The sequence below is a fragment of the Pygocentrus nattereri genome, chromosome 30 (genome assembly GCF_015220715.1).
Source record: "Pygocentrus nattereri isolate fPygNat1 chromosome 30, fPygNat1.pri, whole genome shotgun sequence".
Taxonomy (NCBI): Eukaryota; Metazoa; Chordata; class Actinopteri; order Characiformes; family Serrasalmidae; genus Pygocentrus; species Pygocentrus nattereri.
The window spans coordinates 3,295,263-3,314,681 of record NC_051240.1 but is presented as its reverse complement, the minus strand read 5'-3'; the positions used below and the strand labels follow the sequence as shown (position 1 = coordinate 3,314,681).

At 42.8% G+C, this 19,419-nt stretch overlaps 1 protein-coding gene across 1 annotated transcript in view; it reads right to left on the bottom strand.

Annotated features, from left to right (window-relative positions):
* Positions 1 to 19,419, bottom strand: part of myh9a (myosin, heavy chain 9a, non-muscle) — a 46,502-nt gene that overhangs the window by 4,606 nt on the left and 22,477 nt on the right. The window contains exons 18-37 of the mRNA XM_037536500.1: positions 19,329 to 19,398; positions 17,965 to 18,125; positions 17,429 to 17,537; positions 16,326 to 16,457; positions 15,556 to 15,762; positions 14,358 to 14,495; positions 13,640 to 13,763; positions 13,039 to 13,210; positions 11,751 to 11,963; positions 10,778 to 10,922; positions 9,943 to 10,149; positions 9,624 to 9,728; positions 8,252 to 8,404; positions 7,527 to 7,775; positions 6,218 to 6,430; positions 4,524 to 4,736; positions 3,492 to 3,653; positions 3,279 to 3,407; positions 2,882 to 2,970; positions 35 to 158 (exon numbers count right to left, since the gene is read on the bottom strand). Coding sequence (XP_037392397.1) covers positions 35 to 158; positions 2,882 to 2,970; positions 3,279 to 3,407; positions 3,492 to 3,653; positions 4,524 to 4,736; positions 6,218 to 6,430; positions 7,527 to 7,775; positions 8,252 to 8,404; positions 9,624 to 9,728; positions 9,943 to 10,149; positions 10,778 to 10,922; positions 11,751 to 11,963; positions 13,039 to 13,210; positions 13,640 to 13,763; positions 14,358 to 14,495; positions 15,556 to 15,762; positions 16,326 to 16,457; positions 17,429 to 17,537; positions 17,965 to 18,125; positions 19,329 to 19,398 — 3,115 coding nt within the window. The remainder of the gene's footprint in view (positions 1 to 34; positions 159 to 2,881; positions 2,971 to 3,278; positions 3,408 to 3,491; positions 3,654 to 4,523; positions 4,737 to 6,217; positions 6,431 to 7,526; positions 7,776 to 8,251; positions 8,405 to 9,623; positions 9,729 to 9,942; positions 10,150 to 10,777; positions 10,923 to 11,750; positions 11,964 to 13,038; positions 13,211 to 13,639; positions 13,764 to 14,357; positions 14,496 to 15,555; positions 15,763 to 16,325; positions 16,458 to 17,428; positions 17,538 to 17,964; positions 18,126 to 19,328; positions 19,399 to 19,419) is intronic.

The window sequence follows — 19,419 nt, the reverse complement described above, 5'->3', positions numbered from 1 at the left end:
TGTAGGTTTGTGTGCAGGTGTGTGTGCACAGTACCTGCAACACGGCCTTCTTCACGCGGTCGTGGAGCAGCTCGACGTTCGACTGTTCCTCGTCCAGCTCCTCCTCCAGCTGAGCGATACGAGCCTCCAGCTTTCTCCTCTCTTCACTCAGTAGAGACCTGCAGCACACAGAGTCTTAAAATGCCAGTTCACAGAGGTTGCACTGTGCTAATGGGGATTTATAATCTCTTCCCTGTCAAATATCTTCAGCTTCAAATGAAGTGGTGGGCAAGATGACAATCAATATCACGAACTGTCAATCTGCTTTGAGTGTATTGTGGACATTGTCAGACCCATTTAACTGGATTTAGTGCAGTTTGTAAAAACTAAACCTACAACTGCAATGACTTTGTTCAATCATTGACAGTATTTTAGAGGTTCAGTTGTTTCATCTAAAAAAAAAAAAAGTTTATTCCACATCATGAGAGTCTTGATTCATCAAATATTTTTGCCATGTTGCCCAGACCTACTTCAAATCCAAAGAAACTTCATGGGAACAGTAGCTCACTACTAAAACCCTGAATGCTGACTGAGGTAACAGGATGAGTAACGGTTGCTAAGCAGTGATTGGAGGAGGAGAAGAAAGGGCAGGCGGAGAGCGTAAGGATTATAATCAGCTGTAACACAAGGTGATGTGTTCATTCTTTTGCTGTGACCATTAAACCTCCCACCACAAGTTAAAACGGCTGTTTAGATAGTCTCATAATTGCTTGCAGGCTACTCCGAGTGCAGCGGTCACAACACTGATATTAAAAAGCCATTTCAACTATAATCCACTTTTGGGGCCACATTTCATTGAAGCAACGTTTTACCATCTTGGCTGTAAATGTGTATTTGCTGATGTACTAGTACAGAAATAATTACAGCTGCTTCTCACATCTCTGGCAGGAAACATTTCCACAAATGTAGAATAGTTTCTGGTAAAATGTTTCTCAATGTTCAACTTTGGAGCAGCAGTTACAGTATGGAGCCTCAAGCACCACATAAGGTAGAACAGGAACATTAGAACAAGAAGCTGGCTAATGAGAAGCTGACCTTTTAGTGTTTGACCGTTTCTCATTGCAGATTAAACATTAGGAGACCAGCTGGAAAATAAGTCCATTCATTTCTACATGATCAATGTTGGTCTTAAATCCTTCTCTTTGGCACCAAGCTAGTAGCTAGCAAAATGGCATTGTTGTCTGTATTGCTATGGTGACCAGCAGCCTGCACTGACCTTCAGGGTTAATTAGCCCTTATACATTATCTCCAGTGTTTAACACAATTTTCACAACTGGTCTTAATCAGCAGCAGACCTTTATTTTTAACCAACAAACTAATTCTGCTGTGAAGCCGCTAAAAGTCACATGTTCCCACCCCTGTGTTGTTGGCTCGGGCCCCTGGGCACATGCCATTAACACCCACTGGATGGCCATGTAGCCCTAAGCACAGAGGTTTTTCAGAGACACGCTCCAGAGTGTTATGAGAAAAAAAAAAACTTAAAATCTGTTAAAAATAAACTATAATAAAGTGTCCATGTGCTTTTTCTTAACAAGCAGCATAAAAATCTACACTATATTGCCAAAAGTGTTCACTCATCCAAATCATTGAATTCAGGTGTTCCAATCACTTCCATGGCCACAGGTGTATAAAGCCGAGCCCCTAGGCCTGCAGACTGCTTGTATAGACATTAGTGAAAGAATGGGTCGCTCTCAGGAGCTCAGTGAGTTCCAGCGTGGTACCGTGATCAGACGCCACCTGTGCAACAAGTCCAGTTGTGACATTTCCTCACTACTAAATATTCCACAGTCAACTGTCAGTGGTATAGCAAAGTGGAAGCGATTGGGAACGACAGCAAAACCGGAACAAAGTGGTAGGCCACGTAAGATGACCGTCTGCGCATGCTCAGGTGCATAGTGCACAGAGGTCGCCGACAGACCTCTGCATGTGGCCTTCAGATCAGCTCGAGAACAGCAGAGAGGGCTTCATGGAATGGATTTCCATGGCCGAGCAGCTGCATCCAAGCCTTACATCAAGCGCAATGCAATGCGTCGATTGTAGTGGTGTAAAGAGCCACCACTGGACTCGTCACTCCAGAGAACACGTCTCCACTGCTCTAATCATGCTTCTCCATCTGGCAATTCGTTGGATGACTGGGCTTGGCAGTTGCCAGAAGAACGTTATTTGTCTGACTACACTTGGCACAACGCAAAGCTTGGTGGAGGGGGGGGATTATGGTGTGACTGAGCCAGGCCTTCTCATATAACAGTGTCTGATGTCACAAATGTGCTTCTGGAAGAACAGGTCAAAAATTCCCATAAACACTCCTAACCCTTGCGGAAAGCCTTCCCAGAAGAGTTGAAGCTGTTATAGCTGCAAAGTGTGGGCAGACATCACATTAAACCCTATGGATTAAGAATGGGATGTCACCAATTCATATGCGTGTGAAGGCAGACGAGTGAATACTTTTGGCAATGTAGTGTAGCAGTAGCTGATGTCTCGGTAGTTAGCCAACTAAATTTCCCACCTGCAGCAGTTACATTCTGGCTCCCCATGAGTCAGAACTGCTGCTCCATTTAAAGTGGAACAGGAAGAATTGGGGTGGGCAAAAATAAATGAAGGCATAAGATTCCCAAAATACTAAAGCCGAGCAGCGAGGTTGCTAAACTCTACCCTCTTGCCATCTCTTGTTCCTAGGGGCAAAATGACAAAATCAGGGGTAGAGGTAATAAAAAGGGGATTGGGCCTTACTCTTATCCTAAATTTACTTCACCCTCCCAGTCCTCTTACTACACAGTTTGGTTGTTTAGTTCTGTTAAGCCGTCATCTGTGGTGAACACCCTATAAACAGAGTGATCCTTACGTCTTGGAGTTGTGGCTATTCAGCTCATCTTGCAGTTCATCTCTCTCCTGCTGGATCTGTTTCTTGGTGCGGTCAGCAGACGCCAGGTCCTACAGAGAGAGGGTCAGAACAGCAGTCAGTTTACAGGCTGATGGGCTGCACTAATACCCGAGGAGAAGTTTGGGAGCTACAGCACGAGCACACAAAACAAGACAACGTGCAGAACAAAAAAAGCAGAAAATGCAGACAGAGAAAGAGAGACAGACACACAGACAGCCAGATGTATACAGAGAGACGAGAGAGAAGGGGGGGGAATAAATAAAATGACAGACGGAAAGTGAGATGGCTAGAGAAGCCGACGTATACAGACCAAGAGACAGACCAACAGACAAAGACAGATGTATACAGACGGACAGACCTCGTGCAGCTGTACGTTTTCAGCCTCCATACTCTTCAGTTTGCGCTCGTTCTCCTTCGCCTCATTCAGCATTGAGTCCCGCGACACACGCGCCTCATCCAGCTCACGCATCTGCTCCTTCAGCTGAGCCTACACACAAAACAAGAACGTGAATGACGCATGAACTGCAGCTGTGCTGATCCTCTCTGTACAGATGTGCGCATGTCTATATACCTGTAGTTTTTTGAGCTGTCTCAGCGCTTCGTCTCTCGCTTTGTTAGAGAGCTCAATCTGAGCTCCCAGGTCAGACAAGTCCATCTCCAGCTTCTTCCTCACAGACACAGCCTGAGAGCGCTGCTTCTTCTCATCCTCCAGCTCCGCCTCCATCTCACGAACCTGACACAGTCACACAGGTGAGTGCAGCTTCAGATCACAGCGAGGGCCACAATCAGTCTCACTGCTCTAATTAGGGTTAAGAGTCTAAGGAGTTCTCCAATTGGAGGTCGACTCACTGGCATTTGTTTAAACCATTCAAGTATCAGTGCTCATCAAGCCTGGGCGATAAAACGAGTAAACTTTCCCGCATTTGAAGTATTTTAAATAAAAATGACTTTTCCTAAATTCAGTAAAGCTGAAGTTTAAACAGTTGCTAGGTTCTAATGATCTGGATTTTCACTGTAGGTGATCAGGAGACCGATACGGCACAGCAGGAACTGTTAGCTAGCGTTAGTCGTTGTCGGTTAGCAGACACGAATACATTGTCTGCACGCACGCACACACACAGCTAAACAGATTAAGTTTCTATACAGAACCATGAAAACAAAGAACCAACAGTTCCCTGCAAGGTGAAGTGGTTCTTCAGATTGAGAATGTGTTAATTCTATATAGCACTAAAAAGGGTCCCGTTATTACGATGTCAAGCTTATAACCTTTTACTGCTATATTGAACCATTTTCAAAAAAAGGTTCCCCACAGAACCACATAAATCATTCTGAAGAACCATTTTACCAAGATTCAAGCATGCAAATGGCTCCTAGAGAGTTTTACTACAGAACCCTTGAAGAACCATCTTTGCTTATTGACCTTGGCTAATGCTGGGGGGGGGGGGGGGGGACCCAACCTCAGCCATCATTTTAGACATTAGCTTTCCGCTCTACCACAGCTTTAGCCACTTTCATTTCTAGCATTAGTGTCAGCATCAATATTACTGATATGAAATGCTATAGAAGTTCTGATGAGGTTAGCCATAACTGCTCAGCCGCTCACCTGTTTGACCAGCTGTTTCCTCTTCTCCTCTCCCTGTTCATCTCTGCCCTGAAGATCACGGTCAAACTGAGCTTTAAGGGCCTGCAGGTTCACTTCCAGACGCAGTTTAGCATCTTCAGTGAGCTGCAGCTCGTCCTCCAGCTCTTCCAGCTGCGTCTTCATCTCCACCACCTGCTGCTCCAGCGCACGCTTGGCACGCTCCAGCTCATGAACCTGCACCAGAAGAAACAATTCCATCTAATTCGTCTGGTCTCCACTGCAATTTCAGTACAGACTGAATTTAGGAAAGTAGCCATTACAGAATAACAGTTCCTAACTTCATCTCATCAACTCCAGATAAGAAAACCGTATTACACTAACATAACTAGACTAAACCTCCCAAGTATTGTCCTAACTTTTAGGATAAATCCCAGTGTCCAAACTTCTGCCTAAAAACGATATACACCTAAACAGATGCGTCATGCAGCGCAGTTCACTACCAGCATAATGACATTACATTTATTTATACTGTAAAACGCTGCCTTCACTGCGAGACGTTTGTTTTAAAAATCCCAGACATTGCAGACTTTCCACTGTCCCCTCTTATCACCTTTGTGTGTCAATGTTGATGAAATCAGTGATTGTGGTGAATAATGAGGATGGCGCTGAATGTGCGTTTATTAGGAGGACTAAACTTGGCGCATTCAGCTAAAGTGTTTGGGAAATGGAGACTGAAACTGGGGAGCACCAATGCTCTGATAAACAGCAGGGGGTGCTGACAGTTCATAACTAGTTTTGTTTGACTTTTACATGGGGGGCTGTAAATTTAACTGGAATGAACTCGCCACAAACAAGTCACAGCAGACTGTCGCTGAATACTGGTACCTCATAGGACATGAACCTAACTAAACTTGGACAAACAGCAGTTAAACTCAACTATGTTCACTTTAGCATTAAAAGATTTGTTTACTCAATGCTAACAGAAAGTAGTCCGTCCTCAATGGAATTAATAATCATTCCATTAGAATACATAAGTAGCATAGAATACATCTGGACGATGTAAACTTTCACACTGTTCCTCCCCGATACTGGGTGGCAGTCCTCTTCCTGTAACTTCTGTTAATGTTTTATGAAAAATTGACTCAACTAAAATGAAGTTCTGACATTCCCAAAAAACACCAACCCCACCAAAATTATCTTACCACCTGCTTCAGTTCACTGCAGCCCCATAACTCCCAAAAGAACTTGCTGAAATTAATAACGATTAACACCAACACACTGATTTATCAGTTTACTCTAGGCTTTAGCAGAGCTCAGGAACAGATTAATAACTGAACACACTGGTCGGTCTACTCAGGACAAATTAGGTGGTTTAGCAGGAACCTCAATTTGTAAAGAAGCCGTTATTCTATTTAGAATTCATCTAATGAGCGCGCTTGCTAATGCCATGCTCCAATTTTAAAAGTTAATAAAAAACCCATTGAGCTTACTTTTAAAATACCCACTAAATAAAGATGCATTCTCTTAAAAATGCAAAAATTTGCTGTATTATGAATACTGCCTTTACTAAATGCATCTTGGACTGAATACAGATTCCCAATACTTGTCAGATACATCCCAACCCTGGAATTACATAAATAAAAATATTTCCGGTGAAATTGTTAAATGTCCAACAACAGGAAACAATAACTCAAAGTTTGGAGCATTATACGTACGCTCTTGCCGGCGTCGTCCTTAGATGAGACCAGGTCCTCCATCTCAGCTTTGAGTAGTTTACTGGCACGGTCCAGTTCGTTTCGCTGGTCAGTCATGGCCTCCAGCTCACGGGTCAGAGCCAGCGCCTTCGTCTCTTTTTCTCGGGCTTCGGCCTCCGCTCGGTCGCGTTCCTCAGCATAACGTGCCGACACACTCTTCTCCTCTGCCAGCAGCTACACAGTTGTAGGAGAGCAGCACTGATTTCACAAGGACTGACAACAAGCATGTTTGTCTAAGTGACCGTCTGCTAAAGACCACATCCTATTTCTCCCATTACATCAAAAACATGACTGCCAACCACTAGAGGGCGCTAGAGAGTACTCAATGAGGGTGAAGAACTGAATAGCTCAACACAGAACTGCAGGAACTTCCTTTTCATTTCAACTTATGTTTTGTTTTTTTTTAATCCAGCAAGAAGTATTTAGGTTGTATGATCGAGACCAGCCCAACTTTAACTGCATTTCTCCTGCGACACACACACACACACACACACACACACACACACACACAGCAACGCAACTTTTTCTAAACTTTTCTTACTTTAACCTCTTATATTGCTAGACAGTAACATCAAACCTGACAAGTTTGGTGTTAAATGTGACAAACCTGACAATCAATATGCTACAAACAGTATTAACATTAGCTAGGCAACTTAAATCAACGTCAAACATCTCACTGCCTACCTACTCTGCCATCTCCTCATCCTCTTTCATTCACTTTCACACCTTGTTTTCTGCAGTTTTTGCTGCTGCTGTCCATCCTCACATTTAAAAATGTATATATTTAATAAATAACACAAAAACCGTTATAAACTGTCTGCCGTGTTGGCAGAACCACATCATGCCGAATTGGATAATCGAGGGTGAAACTGGCTTCTTACTGGAATTTCCATTCCACCTTAAATAATGCAACAGTTTCATGATGTGCAAGTTTATTCATTAGCTCACAGTAACCAGCCCACCAGGATCTCCCAACATTACTGCTACTGAATTCACTCACATCATGAACGTACATAAGACACTGTTATAAAGTCCTATAACTGGAGATCAGAAGTGATCAAAAATAACAGCAGTGCTTAAATACTGGATGTTCTGTGTTCAGTAAACAAGTGCATTTATCTATATAAAATTGATTTGTACAAACGACATCCATAGGAACCCACTCATTCCGGAGTAACTCAAGAGCACCCTCTACTGTCTGAAACCTTCAAGACATTACTAAGGGCAGTTCTCTTAACTAGAAATCCCACCAAAACCCTGGTTTTCACACCTGGTCAAATTTCTTCTGCTTCCTCTCTAGCTCCTGGGTGGTCTGTCTCAGGTGGTCGTGTCCCACCAGCACATCGTCCAGCTCACGCTGTAGGCGCACTTTCGTCTTTTCCAGCTTATCATAAGCAGAGGTCTTCTCCTCAAGCCGCTGGTTCAGGGCCTCAAACTCCCGCTGCAGCTTCTTTTTACCCTCCTCAGAACTCTCCAGAGACTGAGCCTCGGCCTCCATCTTCTTCCTCAGCTCCGCCAACTGAGGAGGAGATCAGAGACGAAAAACAAACAGCAACTATTAAACAAAAACTGTTCTAAACACGAAAAATTTTAAACAAAAAGCTATTGTAATTACGAGTTCTACACAAAACTAGGCTTTTTATATTATATAATATATTATATATTATATTCTAAAACTAAAAATGTACGAGCAAAAAGCTAAACTACAAAAAACTGAAAAGATACTCAAATCATGTTTCAAAAAACTTCTGAAAGAAAAATTAAAATAAAAAAATAGAAAAATCTTGCACGACATTAGGTTAAGTTTTTACTTCCATTTCCATGCGTTTGCGACAAAGCGTAGAGTCCTACAGTTTAACATCCAACAGGCTGAAAATCAATTTACACTTCAATTAGTACGTAAACTGCATTGAATGCTAAAATTAGCAAACTAACTACAGAGAATGACACTGATGCTCAGGTTTAAAGTGCGCCCCCTGTTGGTGTGGGTCTGACCTGCGCCTGAGTGGCGCTGAGCTGTTTCTCGGTGCTCTTCTTGCTCTCTTCCTCCTCCTCCAGCTGTTCCTTCAGGCGGTTCTGTTCCTCCTCCAGCTGCCGCAGACGCGTGTTCAGAGCCAGTTTCTGACGAGTTTCCTCCTGCAGTGAACCCTGAACAATGCACAGGTACACGCACGGTTAGTCCCAGACAGAGCGCGCCGATCACACCAGCCGTTTTATATTACTTTTGTTTGGTTAAAAGAGTTTTAAATTTCATTTTTAAGTCTCATTTTAAAGCATTGCTCAACTACAAATATGCAAAGTTGCATCACAAAAAAAAAAAAAAATTTCTTTACTACATGTACAGCTATGCCAAATTCATGACTCATTCTTAAAAGCACAGAACTTTGCACCCTTGTTTTCTGAACAGAACCTACACATTAACACAATCATAAAAACTGCATAAGTGGGTTAAGAAGTAATTTCTTCTTAAGAAATGTCATTGAATGAGGTCTTGTGGTGCTACATAGAAGTATGTGGGGCAGTCGTGAGCTGGAGGTTAGGGAACCAGCCTCGTGACCGGAAGGTCGCCGGTTCGATTCCCAGAGCCGACAGCACATGACTGAGGTGTCCTTGACACCTAACCCCCAACTGCTCCCCGGGCGCTGCGGATTGGGCTGCCCACTGCTCCAGGCAAGTGTGGTCACTGCCCCCTAGTGTGTGTGTGTGCGCTCACTAGTGTGTATGTGGTGTTTCACTTCACAGATGGGTTAAATGCAGAGGTGAAATTTCCCCGTTGTGGGACCAATAAGATTCTATTAAATTAAATTAAACTGAACTCTCAAAGTATCATCTGCATGGTGGTAAATGGTTCTTCAGATTGCTGGAGAATGCGTTTTATATCCCCGCAGCCCAGAAGGATAAGTGGCTCAGAAGCAGCTTGGTGTTGTCTGTGCTGAACTGTGTGTTGTCTATCCAGATCCTTTCTGAAAACGGTTCCGTATACAATGAACCATTTAAGCATCAAAATGTTTCAACATTGAGCTCCTGGTTCTAAATAGAACCACTGCCTTTACTAAAGAATTCATGAAGAGCCATCCAAGTGCGTTTGCCGTTGACCTAAAAAGTTGTTTACTGGATTCAGTAATTAACAGACTATGTTGAATTAAAATAAATAAATAAATAAAATAAATAAAATAAATAATCCCACACATTTGTAATTAGGTCTGCAGTTCCGCTCCTCTCCATTAGATGTAATTCTCATTACAGAAAAAGCTGCTTTGCATAATTTTTACACACCTTTCATACATACAGCTTCTCATCTCTGATCAGTGTCATTTCATAATAAAAACAAATAGTTGTAGTAATACTAAAGGTGTAGGCGGGTCACCTGTATGTCCTGCAGTTGAGACTCGACGGAGGAGTGGTCTTTTGCTGCTTTTATGGATTTACTCTCCACCTCAGATAGAGTGCTGCTCAAGCCGTCCATCTCCACCTGAACACAAACAAAAACTGAGTCTGGAATTTGTAAGCTTTATATTTTCACCCCTACCAATGATTGAAGAGAACTATGCAATTTGTCCCTCAGGTGTTGAGTTGGCCTGAGTGCATGCATTACATAATACACACCCCCATCAGCAGCTTTCACCAAGTAGTTATTCTCTATAACTTAGTCAGGAATAGTGAAGAGTGCTGGTTAACCCTCGAACCTGCATCTTGGCAACTTTATCGCTGAGCTCCTTCTTCTGGCGCTCGCTCTCGGCTTGTTTGAGCTGCAGCTCCTGGAGCTGAGCTTCTGCCTTCTTCCTGCGGCTCTCGGAGTCATTCTTGCTCTGAGTGAGTGACTTCAGCTCGATCTGCAGCTCACTGCGCTCGCTCTCCAGAGCCTGCTTAGCCTTCTCCACCGAAGCCTTGTTCTGCAGGACGGACAGACAGGCAGCAACGTTACAACCCAAACAACCCACCAGTACAGCAAACAAGGCTGAAAACTAACCACACGTCCTTCAAGCCCCACATTTCATCCCCTTGGAATTAAAAAGCACCATGAACACTCAACCACTTGCATGATTTAAGGGTTCTTTGCATCATTAAAGGGTTCTGCAGGTTGATTGAGAATGTGCTGTAGATGGTTCTATATGGAAAGTTTTCAAAAACGGTTTTATGCAACCCCCAAAATTAAAAGGGTTCCATGTCGACACATTGAAAGAACATGATGCAAAGGAACATTTAATCATATAAAAGGTTCTTTGATTGTTCTTGGTTCTATATAGAACCATTTTCTTTACCAAGAAACATCTGAGTGTAGAAGAACCATTTTTTTGAGTCCCTGAAAACAACTTTTGATGAGTGTTTGCTTAAAGAAGAACCCCCCGCCCCCAAAGTTCAAAAGGCCACATAAAGGTTGTAGGAAGAAAAACGAGCCGAGACGCTGAAGGAGAGTGCTGTAGTGCTGGCACACCTGTGGACTACGAATCTGGCTAAATTGATCCATTACATTTTTGTAAATGGTGGTGTTGGATGAGGAGCGTGTTTGCTGTGCTTTACCCTCTTAGCCTGCTCCAGCTGCTCATTGAGCTCCTCGAAGGCCTGCGTGTGTTTCTGCCTCACTTCAGCCAGGAGCTGCTCGTGACTCTGGGCTTCCTCCTCCAGAGTCTTCTTCAGCTGAGTCACCTCAGTCTCCCTCTTCGCTCTGCACACAGAACGACACCTTTAGCAGCTGCCACCTCACTCTGTTCCAAATCTGCTCTGAAAACTCAACACTTACTCAAGTTAAATAAAACCATTGATGGCAGATGGGCTGTGATGTCAGTGATGCTATTAACTTCATTTGTGGATTAAAAAAAATTGTGTAAAATTATGGTTCACATACTATGAGAGTTCTTTATATAAAGCAAACATTATAATCAGCACCCACACAAGAGGTGAACAGGGGAATTGGACGTTTTCACTATTCACTGGTTATGCTGTGGAATTTACAGTATGTGCCACTGTCAGGGTTGCCAGGTGCACAGTTCTCACCTAAGCAGGCCTGTTTGAAAATGCAGTCATTAAGATTCTCAAGTTTCAGCTTCTGATTAGCAGCTCAAGTAAACATTTCATAATTTCATAATATAATTAAAAAATATGTGTACTACCTTAACTGCTAAAAAGTGACATGATTTAATAAATCTGAAGTGTAAACCATTAAAATTCTCAATTTTTAATGGAAAAAAAAAAAAAAAAAAAAAAGGCCTGGCCACACCCATGTCACCATGAATGAGAGTTGATTAAGCCCCCCCACCCCCTTTCCAGTGTTCAGGCTGAATACCCAAACAAGCTTTTAATAAAAGTGCACACACACACACACACACACACACACACACACACACACACTGTTTACAGTAGTGCAATATCTGCTCTGTTAAGGATATTTAAAAAGCCATTTCTTTTTTACTGGTGTTTCTAATAAAAGAAAGATAAATTTCTTATATGAATCTCTTGGCTGCAGCTCTTTAGTCCTTCAGCTGTAGTAGCACACCTGAGCTCCTGCTGAGCTGCGGTCGAGTCCAGTGTGTCCTCCAGCTCAGTTTTCAGGGCCTCCAGCTCCTCGCTCAGGTCTCGTTTTTGTTTATCGGCTTTAGCTCGAGCGGCTTTCTCTATTTCCAGGTCCTCCTGCAGCTCAGCCACCTGCACCTCCAGCTCGCGGATGGTCTTCTGAGCTGCGTTCTTCAGCGCACTCTCCTGCTCCACCCTGCAGGGGGCGACAAATGAAAATGAGCCATTTGGCTACATCAGGCACATTCACATCATAAATTAATGCTGTGTGTTGAGTCTGTTAAACAATAATATAAAAGAGGGGAAACAAACGAGAAAAGCTCTGCAAACACTGACCAAAAGCTTCTTTCTGTGCTGGCTTCATCTTCTGAAGGTCATTTACACTCAACTTCTAACTACATGCTCAGATGGTTCTACAAGGGTTCTATACAGGACACATTCTTCAATCAATTTTACCATGCAGATACCATTTAAACATGACGTGGTTTTACAGTCATGTTAGCAGTTAACTTACTAGGTAGCTTAATGTGCCAGTCAGCACTAGCACACCACATCCAGATTATCTAGCATCTACAGAAATCTCAATATTAATCAGTGACTTCAGCAGAATTTCTCAGAACTGTTTCAGCCAAATGTGTATTGATGGTTTCGCAGCCAACACAGGCTGAATGTCCAGTTAACACAAGCTCATGAAGCTTCCATTACTGGCTTGAAACTTTAGCCCCATTGGTCCAGTGCTAAACAATAAGCAAACTTCATGCAAAATATAGTCATCATAGGCTATACTTTAGCAAATGCTAGCAGTGTTGAGATGACTGGTCAACACTCATCACCACGTAACATTATCGCGGCAATCTGATCTCAGGCCGACTCAAACTCCAACTTCTGACTGAAAACAAAAGCTTCAAAGGGGGGGGGGGCTTGCTATCGTGAGGCTGTTTACGTTACCATAGCTACACCACTGTCCGATCTAAACGGCTCTGGTTCAATTCCAGCTGTGTTTACTGGGAATACATTGCGTTTACTCAGTGAGCCTGATTACCATGAATGTTGTGTTATTTCACCAGAGAATAACGTGTCTGCAAATGGACCGTCAGATACTGGATGTCAGTTTGCCTTGACGGAACCGTGCAGGCAGAAACGGGACGAAATGCTTCAGTTGTGATTCTGATTTTCTGCAGGGGCAGGATTTTAAAAAGAGCTGTAGAGCACTGAGCTCTACAGCCCTGAACAGGAGACATTTTCTTCATTTGAATCATTGGTCACTCCACCTGGCCAGTGCTGCCTGTAACTCCTCCTCTTTCTTGGCCAGTTGGGCACGGAGCTCAGCAACTTGGGCCTGGAGCTCAGCGATCTGGTCATGTAGGTCTGTGGAGTCCGTCTCCAACTTTCTTCGGTTCTTCTCCAGTTCCTGCCTGGACTTCTCCTCACGTCGCAACCGGTCTGGGAGGAGAGATACACACTCATTCACTTGTTTAGCAACACCTACCTAGGGCTTCAGCTAACTGGCCATTTTATTAGAAACACCACTGGTGCCTTCACTCACTGGCCACTTCATTATAAACCCCTTTGTACTCCATCACTGGGCACTTGAGAACTAGACTAATAAGTGATTCTTATTACAAACACTGACCCTGTGCTTCCACTAACTTTATATGAAACACCTATAAAATTTCACCATTTAGGTGCAAACAGCCAGTTATATTATAAGGGTGCCATTTCTGGTTAGGCCAACATAGCAACTGTTTAACAAATCTTTACCAAATATTTGTTCATTTTGAAGAAAATACAACTTGATCACAAATACCAGGATGCCCACTTGTGTATTCGTGGGCCTTGGCTGAAGAGACGATACAAACTGTCTCCACTCACCCTCCAGGTCAGTGATCATGGCCTCATGTTTGTTCTTCAGCTTCTGTAAACTCTTGGACTTCTCCTCCTCCTCAGTGAGGTTAGAGCTGAACTCTGCAATCCTCTCCTCTAGCTGCTTCTTGTCCTGCATAGAAATTGTGATGCTTTTCATGCATATTGTATTTGCAGACTTTGAAGACCCTTGAGCTGCACATCCATATTTCATGCAACCAACAAAATCCATGCAAAAAAAAAAAACCATATACAGGAGATGTTCTTGTAAAGTTCATAAGCATAGTATGGCATTGATTTACCTGCATCATTAAATATGTGAAGTGTCATTTGACACAATGTGACAAAGGACAATTTGCCCCGTTATCGCATCACCGATATTCTCGCACATATCAAAAATATCTGAAAGGGTTCAGAAGTTGTTGTTCACTCTGATTGGACAGAAGATCAAAAGTTCTGAATTGTTGCTGTGGCTAATGTCTAGCTGCTCTGCTGCCTTCAAGAACAGCTGTTCAGAACCGAGTTCATACGACAGTGTTTTTCATTTTCAAAACTTTTTCTGCCATCGTGATTACTTTAAAAACTTGTTCCGGTAGTAAACACACCCACAGTGTAATTCTCCTTTGCCCACCCAAACCAGTCTATCGCAGTGCAAATCTGGCAACCTTGCATTTTATGGTCACTGGTATGGATGTGCTCATGGTAAAGTAACTGAATGGACCCTAACCTTGTTGAGTTTAGCATTCTGGTCATCCAGCACCATAACGCCCTCCTCCAGCTTCTTCAGCTTCGCGTCCAACGTGACCTTCTCCAGCTGCAGCTTCTGACGTGCCGCCTCTTCCTCATCCAGCTGCTGCTCCAGATCCTGAGAAGACACAGAGACATACGTTTCCACCCGCAGTCCACGTCCTTAACCCTTTGTATAATAAAATAATTATACAGCTGACAATCTAGCACAGATCAGCTTTAAGATCATTTTAGAGAAATAAAGGAGGTTTCAATATTGCATCATAAGCATTACTGATTTATGAATTGCCTCTCCTCAGAACATCTGCATCTCCGTAATAGAGAAGGTTCACACAGACTGCGTTCTGTGACCTAGAACAGAGCTGTATACGAAGACAGATCTTACGGAAATCTCATTCAGCTCAGCCCGAGTCAGACAGTAAAGAGTTAATCCAGATGTGTGACAGTATTTTGATTAAAGTGAGAAAATTGCTTCAGTCTCTGATTTCAAACAGGATTTAACCGCAGGTTCTTCAGCTAGACCGGCTCAAGAAGGTCACATTTATAGTATTTCTTTCCTCTGGGATTTAGCAGAGTAAGCTACTGTTAACCGTTTTCAGACAGCGTTAGCCATCTGTCGCTAACTATTCTCAGTTAGCAGTTAGTTATCCATCATTAACCATGTTCAGTACCACACTGAGTTAGCAGTATTATCTATAATTATTCAGAGGTTTGAGTTGGATAGGTAACTGCTTTCAAAAAGCTACTTCTAGCTATCGTTTACCCTTTTCAGTTAGCAGAGATGGCCATTTTTATTATTGAAATTATGGAAGGTAAAAATTTCAGGTGATTCAGTAAAATGCCTCAATAGGATGAGACTGGAGAGAAGGCTACACATCTGCTGGAGCCTCTTTATTCTTATGTTTGTGGATTTTTAAGACCACTTTGAATGTGTAAGTCCTGATAACAGCGCAAAGTACTCAAAGATTCACGCTAATTATTTATTGTATACTCAGAGTTCAAATAATGTGGTTATTAGACTGATAAAAGCCGTTTCATTCAGGATACTATATGGAGTTAAACTGGTACATTAACCGGAGACAATGGTTTACCAAAGTTAATTATGTGGAAAAACATCGATAAGTTTTTCGGCCATGTTGCCCAGCCCTGGTACCCAGTGTTCATCTCCAACATCTCACCGTGATGTTCTGCTGCATTTTCTTCTTCTCAGTCTGCAGATGCGTGACCCGCTCCTCCTCCTCCTCTACACGGGCTTCAAGGTCATGCAGGATGTCCTCCAGCTCCTGCTGTCGGGCGACCAGACGGATCCTCATCTCCTCCGCCTCTGTGCACAGCTCCATCTCTGCCTGCAACTGGTCCTGCAGGGCCTGCTTCTCTGCACTCAGCTGGGAAAGTACATGAGAACATTCAGGTGTGTTCAGGTGAGAATGAAATCAAATGGTGCTAACAAAACTGTGTGGAGACCATCAGTATCTCTAATATGTGGTTTGACACTATGACTCACTTATCTAGAAGTGTAGACTAAAGTACATTAGATAAGCAAAAGAAATCCACCTGGAAAAGAAAATGAACTTTTGTCCATTTTTATGGATTTCAAAGTCAAATGTGACCAATCTGAGAAACCCTTCAGTTTAAGGGCAAAACGGTGCAAGTTAGATTTTTCACCACACTACCTGTACCAGGGCAGCCCAATGTGTGGTGCATCTGGTTTGGCATACCAGTTGATAAAAGTATGATATTTTAAAAACATCAAAATCTACTGAAGTTTTTTTTTTTATTATTATTAATTCAATTTGAGGCCCACCGTCTAACTTTGTCTTTTTGGCTCTCGGTCCACCACAAAAATTAAACTGCACAGCCTGAAGACAAAAGGTTTGGGCACCTGTGACCCTCAAACATTTTATGGATATTTCAGTCAGTGTGGCGTGAGCTCCAGGCGAGAGTGTACCTGCTGGTGTTTCTCCACATACTCCTTGAGCTGCTGCTCAGCCTGCTGCTGTTTGTCCTTCACCTTTTCCAGCTCCTCATCTTTAGCCTGCATTTCCTCCTCCTGGCGGCTCACCTGCAGCAGAGGCTTCACCTGAAAGGACACAAAGCATGTCTGGTGAACCGTGTTCTTAGTGCAGAGATGGAGTAACGGCAGCTTCACTCCACGTCTAGTACAGGGGTCGGCAGCAACCCAAACGTTAAGTGGTTTGGTTTCTGCTGAAAGGGCAAAATGGCTCGTGTCCTTTTTACCATCACCATAAATTACGTCTCAGTATATGCTAATGTACTAGTGTGGGCTAAAAAAAAAAATTGCAGACATGCTTAGCTCTGCTTTAAGCTTTAGTTCAGCTTCTCATTCACCAGCTTGTGTGAAAATTCAAATAAATTGACTTTAGCCTCGCAACTTTAGTGTCAGTTTCTTGTTGCAGATTAAATGAATCAGGAAAACAGTGGGAGTAATTATAAACGTAAATAAGACCATTTGTCTCAATTATCAATGTTAGGCTTAAATCTGTTCATTAGCAACTAGATTGGCCAGATAGCTTGACAGCAGAGAATATATTGCAATATATTCTCAAAAATCTTCCACAAGTGCTGCAGCTTTCCTTTTTTCTGCAACAATACACAATTTACACAATGCAGCTTGGTAACTGAGCCAACACTCCTACTACACAGTGATTAGCTGAACAAAAGCTACTATCATTATATATGAATAGAACTTGGGATCCCATGAACGCATATTCTGAAAAGCTGAATTACCTCCATGCTAAATCATTTCCTCTTCCATGCCAATGTCATTCACTCACTAGAAATTTTATACTCCATTTTGGGCATTTTTCCAATGAAAGGACCAAGTGAAATGGCCCAAAATTCCTTGGAAAAAAGTTTGGTTCTAGTGACTTGCATCAAAAGCAAAGCATGTTTTTTTCCCTTCTCCTGCAAAGTTATCACTTTGGAGATATGAGGTTGTTACTACGGTGGTATTCTACAATTTCATTGGATTGGCTGTGAGTGCGCCGTTTGGGTTTGGGAAGTCAAAGGACTTATGAAGGGAAATGAAACCTTGGTGAAGAGTCTCCACCACTGCCAGTTCCTGAGTTTGAGGTATGCAGCACAGTTCCTCTGGATCACCCTCATTGCCGTCAGCTGCTGCTGCCGTTTAGCGAATGCCCTGCACACACAAAGACACACACAGCTGAGCATAAAATCACACTTAACCACTATTTATAAACACTTCTCTGTCTGGACTACAATCAAACCTGTCAGGAATTTTTAGAAAACCAATTTCTGATTTTTAGAAAATGCACTGCTGGACAAACAATGAGCTAAATTTCAGGCAACAAATCAGGAAACGAAGTTTTAGAATCTTAGCCTGCAAACACAGCAGCTTTAATGTACGTCAGATTGTATTACTGTCGCTTAAATACACACAAACGCCAAAAGTGTTAAACGTGGCAAAAACTGGGCATGAAAATGTCACATTTAAAGCATGTTCTCTGTGGACGATGTAAACGCATTTTCCCGTGTGGTTTGACCAGGGATGTTCAAACTTTTGCACACAACTCTTGCAACAGAAGCATGCAGAAACAGGGTCTTACTTCCGTGCAACGTGTCCCCGACACCAGGCCTGGAATTTGATGATCACGTCGGTGATCTTAAGGTCTCGCTCCTCTTCCAGGTGAGCCAAGACTCCGGCCCGGAAGAACACCTTACTCTGGCCGATGCGGTACAAGTTAGAGTCCAGCTCCAGGGCTTTGATCTGATCACAGAAAAGGTGATTAACGCAAGTGTTACAAAAAGAGCTTTAAACACTTCACATTACCAGGCTGAAGTGGGGCAAATCCGACTTTTGCCATAATTGCAGACGTTTTCCAAGTAGGGCGATTTTTTTCAAATCCGATCTGAGCCACTTTGGCTGTGTTCACCTTACAAGCCTCCTTACTAAATGCTGATTTTTTGCTTAGAACTGATCTTTGACTGGATGGTTCACATTTGTGTAAGCAAGGCTGCATTCACACAGCAGGTAAAAGTGGCCAAAGTTTCTTTTAAATGTGACCGATGCGTCTGAATCTGACGTTTTCATACATGGTACTGAAATCTGATGCATGTCAGACACTGCATGAACTCTGATCTGCCCGTTCAGACCCAGTGCTCAATGTTGCGGAGCTTCACATGTCTGACGAAGCCCATTTACCTCAACCCTCCTAGTTCTGGTAGTACTGTGTGATTGGAGGAGTCCCAAACAGAGGGTGGAATTGGATATAACTAAATTGGGGAGAAAACAACCAACATGAATTTGCTATACACAAATTTAACCAGTATCTGATCTACAACCATATAAAGTGTCTCAGATCTAATTTGAAGATCAGATGAACATGACCAGAAGAAGGGAAAAAAAAAAAAGCGGGGGGGTTCGGTTGAAAGATTTGAATCACCTACCTACAGATTTGTGAATGATCATGTTTGGAACTGAGCAAAATAAAATCAGAATTAAGCAATAAGGCTTGTAATGTGAACATGGGTCCAATCCCATTTCACCCTTCGCCCCTACCACTCAGCCCTACCCCTCCAGAACTGCTGCACCATTTAAGGCGGAATGGGCAAATTTGAACAAGCTGGTGAACAGCTGACTTCAGCTTCATTTCAATGAAGAATTAGGGGTGGGCAATAATAAATAATCGATTCCCCAAATGTAACTAAAGCTCTGCAGCGAGGTTGTTGAACTTTAGCCTCCTTTGCCATCACTCCAGCCGGGCAGGTCGCCTACAGAGCAGTGCTAGTAGCCAGTTAATTAAGTAATGCTCTTCTTTATTTAAGGGTTGTCAAATTTTGTAGGAAAGATTAACCACCACACCTTGTAACTCCATTCCAAGGGGCAAACTGACCCTTAAAAACAAGTGTAGGGGTAAAAATAAGAAATGTGTTTAGACCTCAACTATACTGTTACTGCAGCAGCTCTTACCATCAGGACACAGGCCTGCTTTCCATCCATGAAACCCTTAGGGATGGCATTGGGGGTGAGCAGCTCATACCTGGAAACAGATGCATGAATT